The sequence below is a fragment of the Gymnoscopelus braueri genome (genome assembly GCF_963280865.1).
Source record: "Gymnoscopelus braueri genome assembly, chromosome: 14".
NCBI classification, from domain to species: domain Eukaryota; kingdom Metazoa; phylum Chordata; class Actinopteri; order Myctophiformes; family Myctophidae; genus Gymnoscopelus; species Gymnoscopelus braueri.
In genome coordinates this window covers 16,034,062-16,060,679 of record NC_137619.1, presented here as the reverse complement: position 1 = coordinate 16,060,679, position 26,618 = coordinate 16,034,062, and the positions used below count along the sequence as shown (strand labels likewise).

The 26,618-nt window shown below is 38.9% G+C and overlaps 2 protein-coding genes across 2 annotated transcripts; one reads left to right on the top strand and one right to left on the bottom strand.

Moving 5' to 3' along the window:
- The first annotated feature begins 2,231 nt into the window (after positions 1-2,231).
- Positions 2,232-21,343, top strand: sgpl1 (sphingosine-1-phosphate lyase 1). Its single transcript, XM_080449981.1, has 14 exons — positions 2,232-2,486; positions 9,486-9,651; positions 10,897-10,964; positions 11,476-11,623; positions 12,299-12,378; positions 12,862-12,990; positions 14,105-14,193; positions 14,384-14,492; positions 14,742-14,840; positions 14,934-15,080; positions 16,603-16,841; positions 17,062-17,208; positions 17,302-17,422; positions 18,125-21,343. The coding sequence occupies exons 1-14, from the start codon at positions 2,475-2,477 to the stop codon at positions 18,320-18,322; spliced, it is 1,752 nt and encodes a 583-aa protein (XP_080306107.1). The 5' UTR covers positions 2,232-2,474; the 3' UTR covers positions 18,323-21,343.
- Positions 21,344-22,512: 1,169 nt separating this feature from the next.
- On the bottom strand, positions 22,513-26,058 carry pcbd1 (pterin-4 alpha-carbinolamine dehydratase/dimerization cofactor of hepatocyte nuclear factor 1 alpha). The gene is made up of 4 exons (XM_080449524.1): positions 25,975-26,058; positions 24,784-24,915; positions 24,609-24,689; positions 22,513-23,464 (listed from the first exon to the last, which is right to left on the bottom strand). The coding sequence occupies exons 1-4, from the start codon at positions 25,975-25,977 to the stop codon at positions 23,372-23,374; spliced, it is 309 nt and encodes a 102-aa protein (XP_080305650.1). The 5' UTR covers positions 25,978-26,058; the 3' UTR covers positions 22,513-23,371.
- Positions 26,059-26,618: the final 560 nt, after the last annotated feature.

The window sequence follows — 26,618 nt, the reverse complement described above, 5'->3', positions numbered from 1 at the left end:
ATAAAAATACTCAGTTAGAAGTAAAAGTCCAGAATTCAGAATTTACTTGAGTAAAAGTAAAAAAGTATTGGCATCAACATATACTTAAAGTACAAAAAGTGAAAGTGCTAAAATATTTGAAAAAAGCAGATCTACAAGCTCACGTTGCGATGCAACGCGTTGTGAGATTGTAGATCGGCTATTTTCAAATAGCCTAGGAATAAAATAGGGCTAAAGTGGTTAATGTATGTTTTATAATATCATAATTTATATCTGAAAAGTAAAGTAACTAAAGATTTCAAATAATTGTAGTGGAGTAAAAGTACAATATTTGCCTCTGAAATGTAATGGAGTAGAAGTAAAAGTATTGGAAATTGGAAATACTCAAGTAAAGTTCAAATACCTCAAACATGTACTTAAGTACATAAGTAAATGTACTTAGTTACTTTCCACCACTGCAAATATTGTACTTTTACTCCACTACAATTAATTGAAAACTTAGTTAGTATTTACTTTGTAGATTTTGATTATCATTACAAAACATACATTAAACAATTTTTATTTTATATATACTCGGCTATTTTGAAAATAGACAACCTGTTGAAACGCGCGTTGTAAGCTTGTAGATTTGATATTTTCAAAGGATTTGTATACATATTGAACTTGTGAAATGGAGCATTCTGCACAACGAGTACTTTCTACTTTTGGTAGGCCTGCTTTAAGTACATTTTGATACCAATACCTTTGGACTTTTACTCAAGTAAATTTGGATTGGGATTTTTACATTGCAATATTGATACTTTTACTTAAGTAAAAAAAAAAAGTACTTTTTCCACCACTGGGTGTTAGTTGTTTCAGGCTCAGTTTCCAGGGACCAGGGTAATTAGCCTATACTTGGACGTGTGTCACTCTCATTAGAGATGTTTTTCACTTTGGGTCAATCCAACAACATCTACATGTTTAAGGAAAAAAATTATCAACCATTCCGCCAAAAGTATTTGGAACAGCAATTATCATTATGATATAGCCCCATCTGTGGTATTTATGCATTTTATTTATGAATGAATCTGGTTATAATATGCCTGATGTGTAGTGAAAGCAGTCGGCCGCTGGGAGACACTGTTTCCAACCCCAATGGGAATGTAATACCGGGTATTTACGGTTGCGCAACCAAACAGCAGTAGATCCCATAGCCCGGAGGAACGGTCACTCTATGGTTTTTCTTTTCTTTTTTCTTTTAAACAGTCAGATATTACTCTAGCTGCTGCCAACGTTAACTGGTTGATGAAACTAGTTTTAGCAACCATACATGGAGATAAATATATTAGAAAAACTAGTTTGCATGAAACCCATACGGCTGGAAAAACGGTTGCCTGACAACCAACTAACCAATCAAAGCGTGACCGTCCCTCTGGGCTGTGGGCTCCTTTTGGTACCATTTGCGAGTGCGTAAACATGACTTTCCTCCAGCGTTGCCACGTCCGCTTATTATAAGCGACTTTGGGCTTGTTTTTCTGGTAAGTTGCTTGTAAATATTGGTGGGCTTTGGGCTTGTTTCTAAAGTGTAGTTGCTTATTTGGGCTTGTTTCCTAATGTTGTTAAAACCAGTGTCTTTCACACAAGTCAAGGTCAATTAATATGTATTTGTCTGCGGACCCCCATCTGAAAATATTGTATACCAGGGACTGGGACACCCATACAAGATTTGTGTTGCTAGAATGTTTCAAAAATATTTCAGTTTTTTTAATTTTTCTCCAAGATTCTTTTTGAAAATAGCAGATCTAGAAGCTCACAACGCTTCGCATCGCGACACGTTGTGAGCTTGTAAATTGGCTATTCTCAAAGGCAACAGGACAGGTGGGCACCAAAACCAACTGGGCACTAGGGAAATGTGGGTACCTGAACTTAGGGGTGGAGATAACAGGGCACCTAGACGAGTGGGCACCTGAAGAGGTGGGCACCAGGACAACTGGGCACCAAAACCATCTGGGCACCTGTCTGACATGTGGGCACCTGGACGAGTGGGCACTTAGGGGTGGAGATAAATGGGCTCCTGGACGAGCATCCCAAAAAATATGGTGCCAAGTGCCTATTCTTTTCAAATAGCCAATGTATATATATGTTTAAAGGGCGAAGGTCGGGCTCGCTTCTATGGGCTTGTTTTCATAGACACCGGTTGCTTGTTTCTCTCACAACATCTGGCAACACTGATTTCCTCCTTTATGTTGTAGATCTTCATAACATATCGACTCGGAGGAAGCAGACAAAGATTTGTCCGCCGCGTTTACAGATCTACACATGCGTGCGTAGACTAATACATAACCATATGCTGTTGGGTTACTTCCTGAAAGTGGGGTTATATTATCTGTGTTTGATAGTAGAATGTAGATGAGATCGACTACTACCGAGACACAACAACCACCAACAGGCTCATCCTGACTTTAACAACAACGCAAAGAAAAGGGAGTAGCGTCGGTGAGATTTGACTTGACATCATGGATTACTGGGTAAGTTAGAGTTTAAAGTCAGTGCCAAACCAAATGTTTGGACTTTATTGTCTCTGTTCATGCTCCGCATGTCAACATCAGACTTGTAATTTCTTCAGAATCGTGATGTTTTCTACAACGTGATGTATGGATTATGAGAATTATTGCTATGCAGTTATAAGAGGGCTCTTTAAAAAGCAGCCTACTAGCCTTGTTTGTCGCTACAGTTCAACCAAACACTACTTTACGTAGTTTACGGGAAAGGTTAAGACCAGTGGTGGGAAAAGTATACACATGTTTTACTTAAGTAAAAGTATCAATAATGCAAATGAAATATTACAAAGTCCGGAATTAAAAATTTACTTGAGTAAAAGTACAAAATGTCCCATTTTAAATGTATAAATTGTATACAAATCTTTTGAAAATAGCAGATCTACAAGCTATGTTCAAATGGCCGAAATGTATATAGGGACTGAAGTAGGTATCAATGTCCTGTAGTAATAATGATAAAAAATATACAAGTAATGGTGGCAAAGTTTTCAAATAAATTGTAGTGGAGTAAAAGTACAATATTTGTCTCTGAGATGTAGTGGAGTAAAAGTACTGAAAACTGGAAATACTCTAGTAAAGTAAATAAAATACCTCAATTTTACTAGGACAGTACTTGAGTAAATGTACTTAGTTACTTTACACCACTGAAAGTGGGCTACTATACTGCTCATCAACAGCCAGGCGTTTTAAAGCCATAACAAAGATTACCTATCAACACACAAGGTTTTGCTTTTAAGGATTTGATTTATGTGGTAGTGTTGGAGTGTAAAGGCCAAGGGTTAACTTGGTGCCTATATGTTCATATTTAAACAATATTCTACTGATTCTTCAAATTATAGTTTTGCTTTTTGTACGTAAAGGTCTTGGAATAATCCCTGTTTACTTTAATGGCCATAATATTGTTTTTCACTTTTGAAATACCAACCAAATGAAATCTTCATGTATAAACTCCGGCCTCCATCAAAGTGATGGGGTTAAAACGTGCTGAAATGTGAGCACATGACTTTAGACTAAATGAGATGCGATAATCTTTTTCATAATTCAGTGTGTATTATCCGAATTTCTCCTACCATTGGATGCCATTGTATCATTTCTTAGTCACACTATAATTTAAGATGAAGAGTAAAAAGAGGGATGACTGATTATGTTGTAAAACATATTCATTGTAGCACTCATAACATATGACTTCCTGTTTAACACTAATATACAGGAAGTTCTAACAAAGCACTGGCCATCTGTTTTGCCTCTCACACAGTGCACTGGAGTGAAATCAGAGGAACAGAGTGATTTTGTGTTTGCAAGGCAGCATTGAATACTTTATTAACAGTTTGCAAATAGTACAGTGGTACGATTATACAATGGTGCTAAAAAGGATAACACAATAAAGCCCTGAGGGCTTGTTTCCATTGTCGTCCTGTCTGTGTATCAATTCATCGAGACATTTAAAGACGTACAATAATATTCAGGACATCATCAACACTAGTAGCAATAAAACTTATATGTACAGTAAACAGTATAATAAACAGCAGCAGTTAGAGAAACTTGTCCTGAAACCTCAGTTCAATTGATTTCCCAGTTAAGTTAAGTCAAGCACGCACACACTCCATCATATCAGCCACTATCTGGACAATCAAGTTATACAATGAGTCTATCTGAACAATCAAGTTATACAATGAGTCTATCAAGTACCATGCATCAGTACTTGAAAAGATGTCTAGCCATTTTGCTGAATTCTGAAAATCTTTCATTCCTGAAATTGGAAAGTGTAAAAATGCCCTTTTCCAAACATACAGTCGTGATTTATTTCGCCTCAGTCAGTGCACGAATGCATGGGCCTTTTGTTGACAAATCACTGATGCTGCTGTGTTTTAGCATTCTGTTTTCCCTGATTGTATCCAAGCAGCGACAGCTTCTTCACACCCAGTATATTTCCATGAGAACATGACCTCCCCCTGGAAACAACAAAGGTCTCCTTACACAGAATAGACTGCAGCTTGCTTGGGGAAAATGAGGAGGAATGGGCGTCTACTATATAACAATGGGCAGAACAAAATAGGCATGGGAGTCTTTGTCCATACCCCCGCATTAGCTCTCCTGGGGCGAAGATAGTATCACATATTTTGTGAGTGTCCAGCGTAGCGCTGTAAAAAAACAACAACTGTACTCAGTCTAGTCACAAAACATGTGTGTGATAACAAGTAGCCAGCTGGTCAAGGGTTCATGCTCATTGCACCAGCTTCCCAAATTTGGCTTTTAACCCTGACTATTAAACATCATTCATCAAAGCATGTGCCTGTCCACTGTGTGTCTGCCCTCTGCAGCCTCCACTGTATTTTATAGAAACGTGCTGACAGCGTTTAGGCTACCTCTCCCATGGAAGGATGTAGGATAAGTGCAAGTAACCGTGATGGGGCGTTTACTTTAGCATGCTATTCTAGACATAGTCGTTGTTGATCACATGGCTTATTTAACGTTGTTTTCAACTCTGCTCCACTTGGCTAACCCTGCCAAACCTGTATGAGCGCCTGCTATTCAGACAAGAAGGCCTTACAACTGTAGTCTGAGCCGGGGGTGGACACTTCAGTTTCAGGGGCAGCCCTCCTACTTCATCCATTATGAAGTTTAATGTTTATTAACCACTTTCACTGTGCACGAGAATGCTACGCACACCGAAGTCCTTACAGTGGTGCCGGCCCAATACCCTGAAGTATGCAGTTACCTGCCGAAACGTTAGTTTCTTTTTACTCTGCGTCCTAAAATAAAATATTGACACCTTGGTTACCAGTGTGTGCAGCCACTTGTCTCTTGAAGACTACTATTAACCACTTTCACCCTGGTGTCTGTATTTTGGGCATGTCTTTATAGGTGGATACAAAAAATGTAGGGCTTAAGTAATTAATCATCACATCACCAGGTCCTCAGGTCTATATGTACAGTATATGTTGCAATGTATTATTCATCCAGCTATTGGGAAAATAAACCACACATTATCCTTGTGTGCAGAGTGAACTAAAACATGTCTACAATCTGCCCTCAGGTATCATTATGTGGCATTACGTTTAGTCTTTGCAAATTATAGTTACTCAGGATATTGCTTTGTGGACCTTAAGCTTTTCCACATCTGATTGCAGATGAGGTACGCTAAAAACAACCTTTCGCTCTTATGAAACCTGCTGTCTAGTTGTAAAGAAGAAATATTGATGTAGAGCTAGATAATAGTCAGACTGACGAGATATGCTTATTTTTTACTGCACTTATATAAATAACAACTGTCAATCAGTTACTATGGTCACTGACTGCATTTAAGCTTTAGTGGGTCAAATGTAATTTCCACACGATAACATTAGTTATATAACGTTGTTTTTTTACATTTGTTAGATAACGTTAGATTAACACTGACTGATCAAAACCAAATGAACAATCAACAAGTTTATCAATGATATGTAATCCTATGTTAGACCAGACTGTGTACAGTAGGCTGTGAGTAGTACATTGAATGCATTTCCATGGCTGGTGAGACATAGCTTAGGCACTGTAGGTATGTGCTTTCTCGTGAACTGGTTACAATACAAAAGTCTGACATCACTTTCGTTAACCCCCTGTGGAGCTGTTTTCCCCTTCTAAATCCCCAAAACTTTTCACGTCATAAACATGTCATATAAGAACTGTACTGTGTTCCAAAACAAAAATAATGTTTTTTTTACTCGTATAAGCAATAAGCATCAACTGACAGTGAAAGTTTTGAAAAATAATGTTTGAAAATAAAGTGTCGCCTTCAAATCGACTACAATTCTCAGGCTTAAAAATGACCTAACAACTGCATCTACCATTACACAACACATCATCGTCCGAATCATGGCACTACCGTCGCACATAATCACTGTGTCACGAAACGTGTTGTCAATTCCCAGTTATTTCATCAAACAAACTAACGGAAGTGATATCAGGACTTCTGTACTCTTATTTGTAGTGCTGGTTCAGGTGGTAGGAGGAGTCTGTTGATAGGGTATACTGTAGTGACAAGCTATTTCTCACACACCTTAAGAAGATACCACCACCTGACTTAGCCTGATTGGGCTTTGGCTTTGTCTTGTACAATATCTGATAGCATTTCAGTGACAGGAAATTGAGTTCCAGGCATGAAGGGGGATTCTGTTGTAAGTATTACCTAGCATCAGTGGATTTGTTATTAACCATTTTACCACATTATATAACCACATATTGATAGTTATAATGACATGCCCAAAATTGTGATGCCTGGGTTAATAGTCTAATATTTCATTTTTGTTGTAGGTCATTTTCTATGTATGGGCATTTAGAATCAAAGCGATTCTAACCGACTATAATGTGTTTGGACTACTTCTGTGGCTTTCTGATGTTACAGATACATTTATATTAAGTGTTTTGGTAGCATATCTCTTTCAAGCCTGTGATATTTTGTCTTAATCTGGTTAGAATTTTGATCAAAATAGTACAGTGCATGCCATGGAGTGACTTGTGTTTTTGTTAAAAAATCATATATTGGCCATTGCTTAGCTCTCGTTCTATAAAGGTATTGTAGGTACAGAATAATTTCAGGACGAACTATTCCTTGCCTTGTGAAATCCTCAAAACCAAATAAATTAATACATAATTTTCTATAGGTTTTGTAGGTTCTTTAACTTCTTACGTTTAATACTGACTTAAAGATTTCCAGAACATTCTTGCATTGTAAACCCAAATTAATATGAAACGGTAAAAAATGAAAATATCGGAGCCTAACTCACCCTCTTTGTCTCAAACCTGCCAAATAGATGAACAGCTAAAAAGGAGAAACCACACCAATGTGCTAATTACCAGACATGATAATACAGAAGAAAAACGTGTGCAGCCTAAATAAAATAAAAAATAATTAAAATGCACAGGCAAAATCCTACAAGACTGATGGATATAGTTGATTATATATACAGGGTCCCCACGGTCATGAAATTCCTGGAAATATTTTGAAATAAAAATTAAAAAAATCCAGTACTGGAAAAGTACTGGAATTTTTTGGAATTGATCAAAGGTCCTGGAATTTATCAAGGGTCCTGGAAAATATTTGGCTATGCATTGTTTTTGGCTATTGATTTTGTTAATACAAAACATTTTCATAAACATGTATAACATTACACGAAATATGTAACATAAGTAGTTTTTCGCCGAACGGGCTGTGTGATGGCAGCCTAATGTATGTCTCAATTGTTAGGTTGCACTGCATAGGGTGCCAGGTTGGTGTCACGTGATAAAAAGAACAGAGCTACAAGCTCACAACGTGCTGCAGCGTGATGAGTAGTTAGCTTGTGGAGCTGTTCGTTTGTCACATGACACCAACCTGGCAACTTGTGCAGGTTGTGTGTTTGCTGTCCCAACAAACAATTGCGAGCAACATGTGAATAGTCGGTGAAGCGTAAACGAGATTTTAAGCAGTTAAAATATATCGGTTGAACTAGTAGTATGATGCACAATGCCAGGGAAATGTTTGTCTAATAATTTGTGGCTTACAAATGAAAAGTTTAAAGACTGGGTAAAGCGAGAAGAGGACCCGAATAGAGCTGGCTGCAAGTTATGTCACAAATCTTAGCCGGATACTGTACTGTTCCTAAAATAAATGGCACTTTAAGTTTACCACTCTTGATTTGTTTTACATAATTATGTTCATCCCTCCTTGTGTCTGACAGTATCCTCTTGTTGAAAACTTAATAGGAAAAACATAGGAAAACCTACAACAAAAGTGTAATTTAAAACATCCTTGCATCCTTCATTACTTTTAAATTCATAAATGGGGCAAAGGCAATATTATTTAAAAAATAAAAGTCATACGGATGCCATAATGAGTCTTGTATTCCAGTGAGCTATGCCCTAATTTTGCACGAAATTTTTAATGGAATTGTACCATTCTATGCTTTATTTTTGCTACACTGCCTATCTTTGGGCATTGTATGAGTAAGAGACACATTATTGCGCTGAATGATTGTTATATAGGCCTGGAAATTGGGCTAAATATTCTGGAAAAGTTTTGGAAAAGTTTTGGAAATTCATTGCTAAAAATGTGTGGGGACCCTGTATATATTTTCTTTTAATTTTCCACATTGATTTGTAATTTTGTATAATAACGTAATTATTAAAAAAATACGCTTCTTGATTAATCGAAGAAGTAATCGATAGAATAATCTCTAAGAAGAAACTTGATAATTGCAGCCGCAAAACCAAATAAAGCTTTTATTGTGTTAAAAGACATTTTATCTCTGAGGTTGTGAGAGAGAGGAGGTCACATGTAACCAAGATGTTGCCATTCAGACAGACAGACATTATGTGGTCATCACTGGTTGAGCCACCAGGCTGACCCGCTCCTTTGAATGACCTTAAAGCCTAATGTATGCTCCGTCGCACGATGGTGTCACGCATAGGGCTGTCACAATTATTACATACCGCTAATCATCTAATCGCAATTACTTGAGATAATCGCAATTATTTTGCATAATCGTCGTAATCGTTTCCATGTGAAAAAATTTCATACGTTTTCCAAAAACAGTGGAAATAACAGATCTACAAGCTCACAACGCAGACTCGTCGTGAGCTTGTAGATCGGCTATTTCTTCAAATTTCTTCTATATCCAATCTTAATATAAAAATGATTAAATATGTCATTCATTTAGGTTATTTGTCATATCTACCCTGTGCAACTTCAAAGCCTAAAAGCCAAACATAAATGTCATTTGTATTCATATGTCCCAATGTGCAACGGCAGAAAACAGAATAAAATCGTTAATCGCAATTATTTGTGTGACAATGAATCGTCATGTAAAATGTCATAATCGTGACAGCCCTAGATACGCACTGAAAAAAAGCAGTTCTACAAGGTCAACGCTCGTTGTGGCTTGTAGGTCTGCTATTGTCGACACGCGACTCGAGTATGAATCGGGCTTAACATGCTCATTGTGTTTCCAGAGTGCCTTGGACGTCTATAAGGAGATGATCCTACTGTATCTGGAGGAAGGCAGGCAGCATGTTAACTCCCACTGTGAGCACCTGGAGCCATGGCAGATCATAGGGGCAACGTTCATCACCACTTTGGGAGTAGTCTGGCTCAAAGGGCTCCTCTTCCAGCGAGAAAGTAAGTGTTCACAAATGATGCTTGCATGCAACGCAGCCCTCCTGCAAAAAAATATCTGTAAAAAGTTGTTTTGTAAAGGACCACTTCCCCCATTTTCAACCTTTGTCTTCATATTATTGGTCCTGACTCCTGACTAATGCTCATATGGTGCCATTACTTTCTACTTGCTCTGCGTCTCAGACGTGGGCTGTGGACAGTTCAGTAACCTTCCTCCCAATTACATCATCGGTGGTGATTTGAAAGAACATTTAATTATAAGATAAGAAACGATTTTTATAGCTTCTATTTCAGCGTACTTACTTTCCAGGTAGAGAAAGGCTGTAGTAAGTTTCCAATAGCTTGGAATCCCCACCGATGGTGTCATTGTTACGCATGTTTCTGAACACTCACTCTGCTCTCCAATCTGGCACTTGTAAGTCGCTCTGGATAAGAGTGTCTGCTAAATGCCTACGCTATAGTTGTAATTGAACTATCCACAGCCCACCTCTGAGACAGAGCAAGTATAGAGAAATGGTGCCTTATATAATGGGCATTAGTGAGGACCAGTTGAGTCCTGAAGATGACTTTGAAAATGGGTGAAGAGCTCCTTCATAATAACTTCCTTGAAGTGTTGGGGGTCTATAGTAATGCCTTTGTTGCTTTTAAGTATGACTTGTGACTGGCCAGGTTAAGAGTGAATCCCTGTGGAAACACTAGAACCCTTAACAATGAATCAGGGGTTCGGGGTTAACTTGCCCTGCATGTTTACTTTGCATTTTGGAAATCAAAATCTGGTTTAGCCAAACTAAACCAGATTTTGATTTACCAAAATGCAAAATAAACCTTTACCTACAAATAACTTACTACAGTAAGTACTCTTAAACTTGCACAGTCGCTTCCATACCTTGTTGAAGGAATTGACTTGTTTTTAGGCTGAATCTTTTTTCTTTTTTTTTTGTTGCCTCAAATCTTCACACACCATACAAATAATATCAACTATAGAGGTTGAATTCCTTAGTTTGTCCCATCTCCATACTATAAGTTGATCAGAGCTTTGCTTAGTGGAGGAAACTAAGTAGGAGCATTCAGTGCTGTTCAACAGTCAGTGCAATAAAATGTTTGGTGGAAAGAGGCCCAGATTTCTTAGACCACTGCATGTCCTCGCGTGTGATTATAGGACGACTCATAGTCAGCTGTTTAATGCCTGTGGCTAACTCTGTCTACCAATGTTTCACAACAGCTGCCTCTTTGTTCCCTTGCCAATAGGTCTCACATCCAGATTGAAGAAGCAGTGCTTTAAAATCATCAGAAAAATTCCCTTTGTTGGGCAGTCAGTAAGTATCAGTGGTTATACTGTTCCTCTTTTTCCTGGACTCCACTGGTGTCTATCTTATGAAGCTCTTATGAGTCATTCTCGGATGGCTGAGTATGGCATGCTGAAGGGGGGGGGAGACCTTTGGCACACTTTACATCATGGACTTGTGATAATATTGGGTTACTTTAGGTCTTTATGATCACCACCATAACTGAGGTCACTTAAGTTCAGAACGTGTTTATCAACATTTGCATAAGCTTTTTATGTATTTTCCATACATGTGAGGCCTGGCTCTGCATCGTTAAGTGTTCCCACACTTAACGAACTTAATCAGCCATTGTACCACTTTGTGTTAATTCATTCCAATACTTTTCATTAATGTTTTATTTTTTTAGAACTTACTTTTTTAAAATCTCAGCTCATTTGTAATATGTACCCTCTCACTATGCTGATTCATTCAGCTGTCCCAGTGACTACATTGTGTCTGTAGTAGCGTCTATAAAAATGACTCCATTGTTTGTTTATGACAGATACAGACCCAGCTCGACAAGGCCCTGGAAGACATGTCGGTGAGCCTATGCACACTGAAGGAGGGAATGAGCTACGCCCAACAGCTGCCATCAGAAGGTCTCTCGCATAGCGAAGTCCTAGACAAGATCAGACAGTACGAGACGTTGAGTAAGTGCTAATTTGCCTCATGGTTTACTTATGGTCCTTTATCTTTGTGCCAGTTAACTGACATTATGAGCTGGAGCTGGGATGCTCATTAAGCCCTTCCACCAGCACGCTTTGGCCATGTTGAGCACGGTTATCAAACAGTGCAGAAAATTAAGGAATGGGCACAGTTTGAAATAGTTCCTCACCATGTTGTGCGCAAATGGAAATGCTATTAAAGTGCTTAGTAACATTACCGTGCTCAGAACCATTCAACCCTGCCATGGAAAGGGGCTATTTTTTAGAAATCAGTTTTGTACCTGCCAAAAGATTCGTGACTCTAGAATATGCAGAGATTGCTATTTTGGCATAATCTATATATCTATAACAAATATAGTTGAAGTTTTTGTTTTTGTATGTGTGTTTGTTCTTAATGCCCACACCCCACATAGCCTTGGGCTGATTGAAACCTTTCCATAGCAGCGTGTTATGATCCAGGGAAGGTCGTGGGCAACTTTTTGAAATGTTTTGAACTTTAATATTTAACTTTAAAAAATGTTTATACTTAGAGTCAATGGAGAGGAAAATATGGAGCCATGTGGAACTCCATATTTGGAGGTCAATATGACATCACAGCGAGCCTACTCCGTTTCAACTTGCATACAAAATAACTAAAATGTTAAAATCTGTTTCTTACAGATGAAGTGAAGTGGGAGAAAGGATGTGTTTCTGGAGCAGTGTACTGGGGCGATGAGACACTTACCAAACTCCTGGTTAAGGTACTAATCTTTGTATCATTCTTTGCATGGACACTAGCAATTGTAGAAATATCAGGCCTTAAATGTCAAATATATATATGTTCAAATCATGTATACTTAACATTACTTCAGACCTTTTTCCAATTCTTTTTTGGGGGAAAAAATGCCAATTTAACATGTGTGTGTGTGTGTATATGTATATACACACACACACACACACACACACACACACACACACACACACACACACACACACACACACACACACACACACACACACATACACTTATTTTTTTCATTGTTGTATTTTTTTGTTTGACCAATCACACATAAAGTAGTAAGACTACAGTGCATACACATCTAAAACGTGATTTATACTTAGTCGCACACTGGTGTCACACTGAAAATAGTAGATCTACAAGCTTGTGAGCTTGTAGATCAGCACAACCAAGTATAATTCAGGCTTTACCTTCCACTGTCACCTCACTCGTTGCTTTTATCCAGGTATACGGAGACTTTGCATGGAGCAACCCACTTCACCCAGACATCTTTCCTGGTGTAAGGAAGATGGAGGCAGAGGTTGTAAGAATGAGCTGCACACTTTTCAATGGTGGGCCTAACTCCTGTGGCACCGTAAGTTTCCATATCGTCACTATTGGGCTGAAACCTTGTATCTATATTTGATCTTTTTTTTCTCGTTTTTTTTTCTTATTCTTTCCTGAAATGAATGCCCTATTTTAGAAGTAGCGCAATAGCCGTTCTACAAGCTCACAACATGTTGTTATGCGACACATTGTGATCTTGTACTGTAGATCGCCTATTTTGCAGTTTTTACCTACATTATAATGACATGCCCAAAATATAGACGCCTGGTTGAAAGTCGTTAAGTCTGTCTGTGGGTTTTATCCTACTATAAAATAAACCAAACTCAGTCAGTCCTCATCCATTTTTCTCCTCAGTGGTCACACTTTACTTGAGCTTGCAAATTCATACTCGTAATTAACGCTTAATTAATGATTAACTCATACATTAATTCCTCATGACTTAAACGTATGTATTCCGGTCCTCACTATTAACTAATGGTGAAGTTACCATGACTTAACTAAGTGTAATATATCATTAGTTAGTGCTCATAGGTAGGCGGGTAGGAGTAGCAAGGGGGGTCGGTCTCTAAACGACCACCAGAGGTCTTCACCATTAGTAAAAACGTAATCTCTTCAGCAGCATTGTCGGTAATGGGATCTGTCTCCGTCCCCGCAGGGTATGGAATATGTAGTTGTGGTCGCGATCCCATAGCCTGGATGGACAGCAACTTTGAAATGCGGCAGCAGCCCCTGCAAGGTTGCTGCTGCTGTTCGTGTGTAGTCAATAAAATGCATAAGCTTTAATTACAAAACTATTTCATCAATTGCTTTGGCAATCACCCACAGTAGCACTCAGCATGCTACAGTGACATTAGTGGACTGGGACATTTATACAACTCTGCATGTATTTTGTGTGCGCACATCCCGACCTGTAAATATTTAACCAATGAAAAGTATTAACAAGAGCTTGTGACTAAATGATAACTCCATTGGAACATTGGTTATTTTTCCCATTTCCTGAAAATAAACTGTAATAGATACAGTTGGGTTCTAACCGACAGTGATAATATATTGCTCACAAAAACGTACAATGAAGCCAGCCCAATGACATAACATGCTTGCGTAGATCGTGGATATAATTTGACTGCTTCTCCACTGTTCAGGTCACCTCAGGAGGAACCGAGAGCATACTGATGGCCTGCAAGGCTTACAGGGACATGGCCTATGAGCGTGGTGTCAAATACCCTGAAATGTAAGATCAGATCAGGTCAGATATGTTACTGCCAAGATATGGGTGAACCAGTGTCACGACTTGTATCTGGTTTTGCCTAAAGCAGGAAACAGAATATTCCAGCATCAACAAATATGTGAACTGATGACGGTCCATTCGTAGGTGTGTAGAGTCCTAACATCATTTTTGCGTTGTGTTCTGTCTTTTATAGCCTTGCACCAATGAGTGTTCACGCAGCATTTGACAAAGCAGCCCACTACTTTGGGATGAAGCTTGTTCACATACCTCTGGACAAGAAAACCATGAAAGTAGATGTGAAGGTAAGAACAAGCATCTGCTAGTTTGGACTGCTTTTCCTCTGAAGTCAGTCTCGCTAAAAACTATATAAATCTATGTTTATTTATTTACAGTACAAGGAATTTAAAAGTCTAGCACTAGGATCTAACTAGGTCATAATCCAGCATTGTTTCAGCTGTTAAGTAGTGCAACTGCATGAGGAAAATAGAAGTTTATAAACGGAACGGAAATAAGCAAATGTCTCATATGTTGTCATATTTCTTAATGCTTAGGCAATGAAGAGAGCCATCGGCAAGAACACAGCCATGCTTGTATGTTCTGCACCCCAGTTTCCCCATGGGGTCATGGATCCTATTGAGGAAGTGGGGAAGGTAAGAAGAAGTTCAACATTTCAAAATGTTTTCGTGAGCTCAAAATAACAGAAGAGGCTGACTCACGCACACTTTCCCCCTGGTGTTCTCCAGCTGGCTGAACGCTACAACCTCCCACTTCATGTAGATGCCTGTCTGGGAGGCTACCTCATTGTCTTCATGGACAAGTGTGGCTACCAACTAGCACCGTTTGACTTCAGGGTGAAGGGTGTTACTAGCATCTCCGCAGACACCCACAAGGTAAGGAGTGGCTGTCAGCTCCCATCCCATCGGCTCAACCCGCTGTCTCTCCCACGCGTACCAGCTGTTGTTTTTCTTTCACTGTGTGATTTACCACGGTTAAGGAAAAGTCATGGAAGTTGAAAACATGCGGTTCAATGGCATTTTTTTAAAAGTTCTATTGCATGTCATAATAAGCGAACATTCGGCAGATATAGGCATTTGTCATACAGCGGCGTCGCATGCCAAAAATAACAGATCTACAAGCTCACTGTGACGTGTTGTGAGCTTTAGATCTGCTATTTTCGACAAAGACATTTGGTGTTGAGGGAAAAAAGGATCGGGCCGAGTATACTGTAGACCCCTGGGGGACCCCGGTCAACCAAGTATATAGAGTTTTAAGTGTTTAACCTGACCTTGATCTGTCAATGCGAGATGTGAAACATTTACATTAGTGCCCTTGATTTTCAGATAATTTATATTGAAATATATAATATCATAAATATATTTAACCCCAGAAGAGAGACCGTTCAAACCAGGAAGTAGAGGTTGTAATGTTTTACCTTGGTGACATCTCTGTAGTAAACATCTGCAGTGTTTTCACACAGAAGAGCTCAGTGAAATGGCAACTAGTGGAGCATTAGCTCTACAACCAGTAGGCCTATGTATGAGTAAAGTACAGTGAGCTGGTCATTATCGGAAACAATACCCCAACAGGGTGAAGCTGAGCTGAAGGTGTTTATTTTCCTGTAATGACCGGCTCGGTGTACATTATCCTGCTTATTACATGGCTACTTACAAGCTAAATCGATAATGCAACACAAAATATTAGTAGTTGTTTCCATAGCGATGTAAACAGAGGCAGAACAGCACCTTGTTATTGAGAACAGCAGGCTGCTGTGGAAGGGATAATGAATGGTGAGTCATTGTTGAGAATAAACCCCGACTGGCTGATAAGACCCCAGGTCAACAATGATATACTTACTGTTCATTATCTCGCTTATTACACGGCTACTAATAAAGCAATTAATAAATTGACAATAAAATGTCATCAAAACGATTTAATTGATTTTAAAATGATTTAATTGCTTATGGTAAAGAATGATTATGCCAGGTGCGTCCAGCCCAAGAGGTCAGCTTGCAAAATTCTAGTAGGAATGTTGATTAAATATTAATGTTACTGCGTTGCCTATTTCCTATTTCTTGCCTCAATTCTTAAAAAAAAATAGTTATAGTTAATGGGCTACTCCAAAAACCACACACAGCGGATTGATTGATTGATTGATTGAGGGGTTGATTCAGATGCGTTCTCTCCATCGGTCTGTCATTGATAGCGGCGGTCATTATTGAAAAATAACACACTGCTGAATTCAGTGATTGACCAATCAGAATTCAGCATTCAACAAAGTTGTGTAATAAATGTAAATCATGTGAGAAGGTCATGAGTGTTTTTTCCCACATACTATTTTCATACATATTCTAATCTGTGTGTGTGTGTGTGTGTGTGTCTGTGTGTGTCTCTTCCACATGTCGTCCTCCTCAGTATGGCTATGCTCCCAAAGGTTCCTCAGTGATCCTGTATAGTGATAAGAAATATCGTCACTACCAGTACTTCGTAGCCCCAGACTGGCAGGGTGGTATCTATGCCTCCCCCTCAGTGGCGGGCTCACGGCCAGGGGGCATTATCGCCGCCTGCTGGGCCACCATGATGCACATGGGAGAGAATGGCTACATAGACGCCACCAGAAAGATCATCAGCACCGCGTACACAATAAAAGAAGAGTAAGAAGACATTCTTCTCAGTGGCGTTGTAGTTGACACGTTGCTAAAAGTGCCGAGATATAAGGAGTTGTGACTGTCTATTTTAAATGTATTTGTAAAGTGCTTCTGTACTGCTTAACCTACATTTCGGGTGATCAGTGTTCTCGAACATTGATCAGTAGTTTTAGTAGCTTACCTTTAACATTTGGAAACGTTTTTTTTTTTCTCCTTCTTTTTACAGAATGCGCAAGATAGAAGGTCTGTTCGTGTTTGGTGACCCAGAAGTGTCCGTAGTGGCGATGGGCTCAGATGAGTTTGACATCTTCCGTCTGTCAAATGCACTGACAGGAAAGGGTTGGAATCTGAACACATTACAGTACCCATCCAGGTAGAAATGAATGATAATAATAATAATTTCTACATTTGATTCAGTGTTCTGACAAAATAGTTACAGCTGTGTTTCTCTCTTCCATCACCATAGCATCCACATCTGCTGCACAGTTCTCCACACACAGGGGGGTGTGGCTGACCGGTTTGTTAGTGATGTCAGAGAGCTGGTGGCCGTCATTATGAAGAATCCCAAGGAGAAGACCACAGGAATGGTAAGCTACTGTACATCCCTCTTACTACACTGTGTAAAGTCTTCTCATTTAACTCTGAGAGTGTACAAATATAACCAAATGGATTAGTTAGTTAGTTACATTTGTGCACTCTCTGAGTTACAAATGGATAAATTAACACTGGGGATTTTACTGCGTGCATTCAATGCAATTTTGTTCTATTTGGTGCATGACGGCTCAAAATAGCACAAAATAGTATCACATTTACAGTAGCCAGGATAGGTTTTATCTCGCATTGTAGAAAGCCAAATCGAGAATACCAGCCAAAATAGGTTTTATCAAAACATTTTGAAGTCAAGGTAATAGCTGGCATATGGTAATATTAGCCAAATACAGAGATTTGTAACGTAAGACGTGTCATATTATAATGTTTAATGGGATAATAGTGGTTGCCACATCAAAATACATATTCACAAGTTGTCCAGAATAAAAGCTTCACTACAACAGTCCAGAATACAAATTGTTATGCTAATTCACATTCTTAAAGGGAATTAAGATTGAGAACGTCATTTTCACTTTGCATCATCATTTCACTGAGAAATACACAGAATCTTACCATTTTCCTCACATCAGGACAAAGAGATTTAGGTTGAAAATTAACTGCATCTGAACTCACTCTAAACATACCCAGTTTTCCATGGAGGATTTGTATAAAAGTGTGCTTTTAATCTTGTGCCATTTCAGGGAGCGATATACGGCATGGCTCAGTCCATCCCAGACAGATCCATGGTGACGGAGATCTCCCGAGGTTTCCTGGACTGTCTCTACAGCACTGAGCAGCCCAAGGCTCAGACTGTCCACATGAATGGCAACGGCAAAGTTCACGGCAACGGCAAAGTTCACGGTAACGGCAAAGTTCACGGTAACGGCATAGCTCACTGAGAGACCGCTAGGGCGACCTGGCCCACACCCACAATGCCTCCCGCCCCGGCAGAAACAATCAACCCCCTCCTCCGAGTACTCAACAGTAATTCCCTGAATTGTTGCCTTATCTTGCCCTCCTACGCTAGACGGAACACATCTGCAAAGACCTTTGAAGCACAAGCCATGTTTTTAATCAACCTCAAGGGAAATCGCTCACATCGCCGCTGTTCGGGTGGAAACTTTGTATGTCCAATACTGTTCCTTTTTTATTATTAAAAAAATAGTGAAAATAGATGATCTACAAGCTCACAGCACGCCGCGGTACGACGCATTGTGAGCTTGTAGGTCTGTTATTTTCACTTATTTTCTACGACACTCGTCATACACAGACACTGTATGATGAAGTAGGCCATTCATTTTTGAAAAAATAATACAAAGTTAAAATATGGAGAAACAAGGTTTCTACCAGACAGCGACGATATACTACTTTGTACCTAGGAAGCATCAAGAAGGTATCTTATTTTTAGATTTTAACATCAATCTGCTGTCCTATTTTGGGCATGTCATTATAGGCAAATATGTTTAAAACATTTTCCAAAGTTCAGGTTCTATGAGCTTCCAACACGTGATGTTGTAGATCTGGCATTTTCACCATGCGACACCGTTGTACGAGTATAAATCAGGATTAAGTGGTTAAGAATATTCATCCATTTCAATGTTAACTTTGTTTTGTTGAAAATAGATGTGTTTCATTGTATCTTTATATCTTTATATCTTATAATCACACAAAAATGATTGACTATAAGTGTTTATATATAAGTGTTACATTCATGTTTCTTTACCACACACACAGCATTTGCAGGAACATTTCATAAGACGTGTGATGAGTCAGAAAAAAAAAAAGAAACCCACAAGACCACTGTATGTTAGTCAGAAGTGCTCTGCTGCCCTCTATCAGAGGACCCTATGTACTGTTATAGACAGTTTGTCCTGCATTGATCTCATTGATGTACGGTTACCATGTCTACTTATTATAATCACTTGAAGGTCTCTGCAAGCAACATTTGTAACATGAACGCACTGTAATGCTTTAGTGAAATAATTGTGTTAATTTGCTCTAACAGGAAGTTAACTTTATTATTGTGGTTTATAAGCACAACAGAAATACTGTTCTTGGCAGGTAATGTACTTATTTTGTGTTGCATCACATGTCTGCCTACTTGGTCCATCTACAGTTGTTTGCCTTATTGAATAATTATTAAGATAATGGGAGAGTTATTTTAATAGAGTTATTAAAATAATTGCTGATATCACTGATGGACCAAACAGCATTTAGAATATAATTGCTTTCCATAATTAAAGGGTTATAACCAGGATGGGGAATTTAACATTTTAAAACACCAGCCAGATTGTATATATATTTGTATATTTTTTTAATTGTAACAATAATACTGTAGTTTGTTAAAGGTCTTAGTGGTTGATGGATTAGACAAACATACAGCCACCGCGCTACCTTAACTACCATTTGACTGGTTAGTAACTTTGTTAACGTTTCCATCCTGGATTTTCTCCACTGATTGTGGTACAAAGGCCTGGTGGCCAGAGAAATGGATTGTCGAGTTAAGGAAAAGGGACTCTGTGGATTCAAGTTTTTTATCCAGTCTATATCCAATCCCCTATGTATCGATCATAATGTACGTTTTTTTTCCCTCCCTAATTACATCTACCTCAGTTTTTCGATGCAATTGTGTCTCTCATTCAATGTTTAGATATTAAAGGCATTTGACAAGCTGTAGATTTCTAGAGTTCTTATGCCTGACTTATACTTAGTTGCACACCAGCGTTCTGCACCAAAAATAGTACGCGTTGTGAGCTTGTAGATCAGCTATTTTCAGTGTGCAACACTTGTGCACAACTAAGTATAACTCAAGCTTTATGTTATAAACGGCACCACTGTGATTAGTATCCACTTAGCATATACCGAGAAAGGTACAGATTTACCTGTTTGATACTGAGATATGTGTACATTTCACAACCCACTTGTAAATATGGTTGTTTACAAGGATATGTACACGTTTAAGCATGGAGGTTGCATCATTTGAACTAATAATCCATACTCTCAACACCAAAATGGCCATTTGTTATCCCCGCTCTTCCAGTTTATTCGCCCAATATTGCTTGTTGAAATTAAGCATATTTGTATGTTTTTGCTTCCCTTGTTTGTGCAATAAATAGCCCTTTTCTTCATGGAATGAAAAGGGGCAAATATTTTAGAGAGAAGGTAATAGAGCCATATCACAGAATGACGGCTTACTACCAGGTTAGTGTAATTCTAACAGTTGTACATGTGTGACCACTGGGTGTTTTGTTTGTTCTTTGTAATTAACAATTTGGTCTGTTTCTTTGTGTTATTTTTAATTGTACATCGATTATATTCAGTTGTGTTGTCACATAATGAGCAGTTATTGAATAGTGATAAGGGAATGTACTGTATGTAGAGTTTTAGGGAGTGTATTTGGGGTAAGTACACATTTAAAAATCCTCGGTGTTAATTTATCCACTCTGTTCAAATGTAACCAAAGGGACACTCCCGTGTCCAATTGGTTACATTTGTACACTCGGTTAAATTACCACTGAGGATTTTACTGTGTACAACATCTAGATTGGTCATCAACAGTGCAGTCTTCAGATCACAATGTAGGTTGCTCCGCCTTTTAAATCAGTGCCTCTTATCAAGGATGGACGTGAAAACCAGGAGATAAGTTACACAGCAAACTCCTCAGTGTTCTTTTAACTCTCAGAGTTCTATGAACACTCAGGATTTTCAGTGTAGCTCCCAAGGACTTGAATGATGCCATGGGTCCATTTCCTTAAATACTGTGTCCTAATGACCAGCTGTGTGGGAACCTATACTGCTGCAAAAACAACAAAACGTTCAATTATATGATGGTTGTTCATTTGCATATACTGTATATCCACAAAGACTGACTTTTGAATGGCTTAAAATCCCTTTTCAATAAAAACCCATTTTGATGCAAAGCCCTCTGATTGTGACAGTACCTGAGAAAACTGCTTCCACACAGTCATTTGAGAATATTTACCGTTTTCTGTCGTTACTGTTGTCAGTGTAGTCTGCTCTGGATACCATTAATGGGCATTACTTTCTATACCTTTCAGGGGCTAGGGGGATGAGGAGCATTGGTAAAATCATCTTAATTTGTATGTAAATGGACCTTTACATTATGGGCCCTTAAAGGTAGGATATTTTTTGGTTAAAACAAGTTTTTTGTTAAAAGGTTAAAGCACTATATATTATGATAGTGATCAATGCTATAGAGTGTGTTCAGTAACAGGAGTCTCCCTGTCTCTCCAGTTCTTTTAATAAACAGAAAAAACATTTTCAGGTAGGTGACAAAATGTCAGCCAATCAGGAGAGAGTACCCATTTATCAGCTTCATGTTGATAGTGTTCTAGTTAAAATTTTGTTTGCTCATTCTTTTGTTGCATCACCAATTTCACTTGTTAAATCTGTCTGAGTTCTCTATCCTGATTGGATAAAATTGGCATCCTTACCTGAAAATGCATTTTCTGTTTAATAAAGAGCTGGAGAGACATGGAGACTCGTGTTACTGAACAAACACTCTAGTAATGAGTACAATCAAAATTAGATCCATTAACACTTATTTTAACCAAAGAAAATCACTTACCCTACCTAACTTAAATTAAATTAACACTGGATTTTGATGTGTACTGATGTCTGTTCTCTGTATTTTCAGGGATTTGGTTTAATCAAGTTAACATGCTCTTTTACAGTGTTCTTTTACACCTATAAATGTTGCTTCATGAATTGTTTGAAAATGGAAGATTACGGCTAATTTATAATTGGTCCAACACTTTAGACCAGTATCGCTCAACAAAAATGTATTTTCTACTTTACCTCCTGTCCCAAAAAGTATAAATGAGTCTTTTACCGTTTTGTTATGTTTGTGGTGGGCAGGGTGGAAATCATCCCTCGTTTGATAGTTAAGTTAGGGAACACCTCTTCAATGCATGTGGTCACTGGTCATAGTTGAACAATTAAAATACAAAAATACAGTAGAAATACACACCCTTTCAATAGTAATTCCACAACAGCTGGTTGTGTGTGTGTTTGGAACAAAATGCTTCCTTTGGGCAATAGGGTACTTAACGGTGGACAAAAACACAACTTTGACAATGACTTTTATTTCAATAGACAAAACTGGAAAGGGGTACCACTTTGAACAACATTAAGCACAGTGTAGACACAGTGATTATGTCTAACAGAAAGGCACAGTTTTAGCATTGTATATGCACCTTGTAAGAAAAAGTGGAATGGTTGATTGGGAAATAATCATATACCATTTTATGTGGTCCTGATTTTACTTCATAATGGAGAATATTTGGAATGTGCATTTTTCCTTTGCCTAGTCAATTCCAGGCAATAAACAGGACACCACTGACAAGAACACTTTGGAATTTTAACATCACACCACAACTGCTATTCTTTCAAACACTGTTTAAACATGATCTACAGTAGCCCCATCTGTGACCTTGAACAGGGTTCGATTAGTAAGAAAACAAAAAAAAACAAGGGTTGACATTTTCTTAACCACTTGAACCCTATACTTTTTGAATCAAAAATAATAATTGGCACATTTAGAAAATGGTTATTAAATGGTTGAAATGTGATATTATCAAACATAAATATCAAACATATTAGACAGTCTACATTGCCTAAGGAAATGCATGTTTTTTAATTCAGTCTAACCAGAAGGAGGGATAAAACGTATCCCCAACACTGATAAAAAATGAATGAGGGGGGGTATCAAAAGCAGAGGCATTTCCCCAGTAAAGCAAACCCTGACTTTGCCCATCACTGCACCTCATCCCAAGCTATAGTGATGTGTGAGATCACAGATGGGGGCTGGACCAAACAGATACTATATGCAATCTTTGGATTATGTTGAGTCTCGTCCAAATGGTTGAACCAGTGAAGCACAGCACTCAGGATTCCCCTGTTGAAACCACCTCTGAGCCAGGCCGGCCTCAGAGGAGTGATGCTTGGTCTATGAACGTCGCCAGAGTGATGTCACGCTGGGACAGTCCCCCACAATCATGTGTACTGAGTGTAATCTGGACCTGTTAGAGCATATAAAGTGGTAAGGGGATTTGAGAGGGCTCAAATACAGAATTAAGTGCAATAATGGAGAGGAAAACAAAGCAATCATCAAGCGAGGATTAGAATTAACTTAATTATCTATTGGCCACAGGGGTCAGGGCGTAATGTGGTTTGCAACCCCCCTTGTACAACAGCCCACAAATACATTATGGTGAAATATTATGAATTTGCAAAGTATGACAAGGTGTTGGTTACTGTATAATGCTAATTAGTGAAGCACTCACAAATTGTTTTGCTGCCCAAAGTAATTAAAAATGTAGGCTACATTTTGTGGACTATGTGTTTATTGTTCTACGGTTGTCATTACCCATCTTGGACAGTGTTGTTTGGCCCCTGGTTTCTTTACAGAGAGAGAGTAGGCAGCAGCTAGGCAGGGCAAGGAGATTGTGGTAAGAATTGAAATGCTGTGGCAGGGGAAGCCCTACAGTACATGTGTATCTTGTGATCTCATGATTCCCCAAATCTACCTGCCAAATATGGCTGCACGATAATAATCCTGATTACTTTGCACACTAGCACACTTGTAGTGGTTGGAGGTGGTGTCCCTAGTCTTCCATTGATACATTTAGACCCTGGTGTCCAGTTGGACACCTGGCTGTCAAAATGTAATCTAATCAGACTGCGTACACTAGGACACTAGATGTGTTGTCATCTTTATTGTAGTTTAGGCAACGTTGCAATGGCTTCTCCATCAGGAGAGGGAGTCAGACAATGGAGATAAAACTTACGGATATAGCTTTTAATGCCTTTGTTGCTCATTGTGTTCATCTGTGCCATATCTTTGGTCAAATAATATGTTATGGCCTCTGATTTTTATTGTGCTTGATGGATGGGGAGATGGCTTGTTCAATGTTCTGATTATTAACCCTAACCCTTGTGTGATGGTGAGGAGACCAGGGCAAGGTGAAACAGCTGACTAAGATTTTGAAGTTTGAAATCATTGTAAAGTTTCACAAATGCATCATTGTGAAACCTAATACCATGATTTTAGATTATGTTGTCCAGCACTACTGCCAAGTTCACTATTTTACTAGCTAAACTGATTCATGACAGGTGGACCAGACAAAGACTAATAACACAGATGAAAATGCATGTACTGTATACCTTATTGTAGACATTAAACCACTCAGGGTGATGATCCATCTTCTCAGCTTGTAGAGCAACCCTTGACATGAAGCCAAAAGCCTATAAAAGACAGGAGAGTATATTCCAAAGTTAACAGACTGCACCAGTCTGGTGTGTAGACTAGATATTGACACCACACATCATAATGAAGTACCTGATTGAAATCCTTAAAGATGAACTCTTTGTAAATGGCATCTCGTCCCCCAACCTCCACCCACTGGGCATTGCGTAACAGGGGGAGGAGGTGCGCCCTCTCCTCCTCTGTCAAACCCTGGATTTTTCCGGCCTGAGGGAACATCAGAAATCATTGCTACCAATTTGAACGGGGGGCAGTTTCACAAATACAAACTGTGATTGGTTGCAGAGGAACCCATCTGGAAACAATAACATGCTAACATTCCTGGTTTAAAGAACGGGGGTGGGGCCTTTTTCTCCCCCCCCCCCCCAAACTACAGCCAGGTCTCTTAAAGTGGAATTTCTAATCGTGATTCTTGACACACATGACACAGTATCACATGGTTGGAATTCCGTTGTGCTCATTTTCATAAGTCTGTCAGGGAGGCACATGTCACCTCTTTTCATGTTCAAGAGGGTATAGGTTCATTCAGATTTTTCTGATATTCATAATTTACAGGTATATTTAGCTCCTATCCAGAGCGATTTACAAAGTGCAACATCAGACTAAATGGCATGAACCCTATAATAGTCAATACAGGACAGGGTAAATGGTCAAGTAAGTAGAGTGCAAAGAGAATGAAGTGCTACAAAGCAAATGAACAGACTTGGATGTTGTGCCAACAGAGCAGCGCAAACAGATGTCACAACCAAAGCCTGTCCCCTGTCCCCTGATAGGGGACAGGATGACATCAACAGGTATCATAGCAACAGGCTATATAATCTGCTCTATCAGTGAAGCGTTGACAGGACAGGACAGACAATAAGAGCCCTGATCTCCTCATGTCATACAATGGCTGGTGGTCACATGACATTCAAAAAGGTATCAAAACAATTATTTGCTCAACACAAGGCAATGTTGTATAACGTACCCCGTTTAACATTAAAAAACATTACAGTAAACGTGATTTTCAGTTGCAAAGACAGCAACTTTGCCCCCACATTTTGACCACACAGGTTAAAACTCACATATAGGCTATTATCCCTGTGCTGAAATTAAGCATTTTATTCTGTCACAGTACAATATTATTACCATTTATCATGATAGCAAGATTGTCAATTTGCAATACAAATCCCATCTTATCTAGCAAGCAGAACATACTTTAGTACCCTGACCACATCGACAGTATGCAGTTGTGAACAGATGTGTGTTTATCAGGCTCTCACTCACCATGTATGTGGAGTTAGTATTCTCTCTCCTGTTGAATGAAGGCTCAGCGCCGAGGCTAGTGTGCTGCCTGTGTTCTCTCCTGTATGGGTGTCGAAGCACTGAAAATAGTAGCCCTGAAACATGACTGTCATATATTATATGACAGTCGTGGATGAACTTCAACATAGTGTTTGCACTTTCTTCTTTTTTAGTCCGTACATCTACATAAACGTTCATATTTCAAATATAAAGTGCTTACCCCATGGCCACGGATGTTACAATTATGTACGAGTCCTAAGAAGTACCCGTGTTTTCCGTATTGTTCAATAAAAAGCATTTTAATCTGATCGGCTGGCCATTTTTTATAGAGTTATAATGTATCAGAGTGCGATACACCTCCCAACCGATAGGGTAAGGTAGTTGAAAGCATATGGCGAAAATACGAAGAAGATAGCCACCGATCGGATTAAAATGCGTTTTATTCAACAATACGGATGATACGGGTACTTCTAAGGACCCGTACATAATTTAAACATCCTTGGTCATGGGGTAAGCACTTTATATTTTACATTTGAACGTTTACGTAGATGTACGGGCTAAAAAGAGAGAAAGTGCAAACACCAGGTTGAAGGTTCGCCATGTCAGTCCTGACAGACGATCGTCGT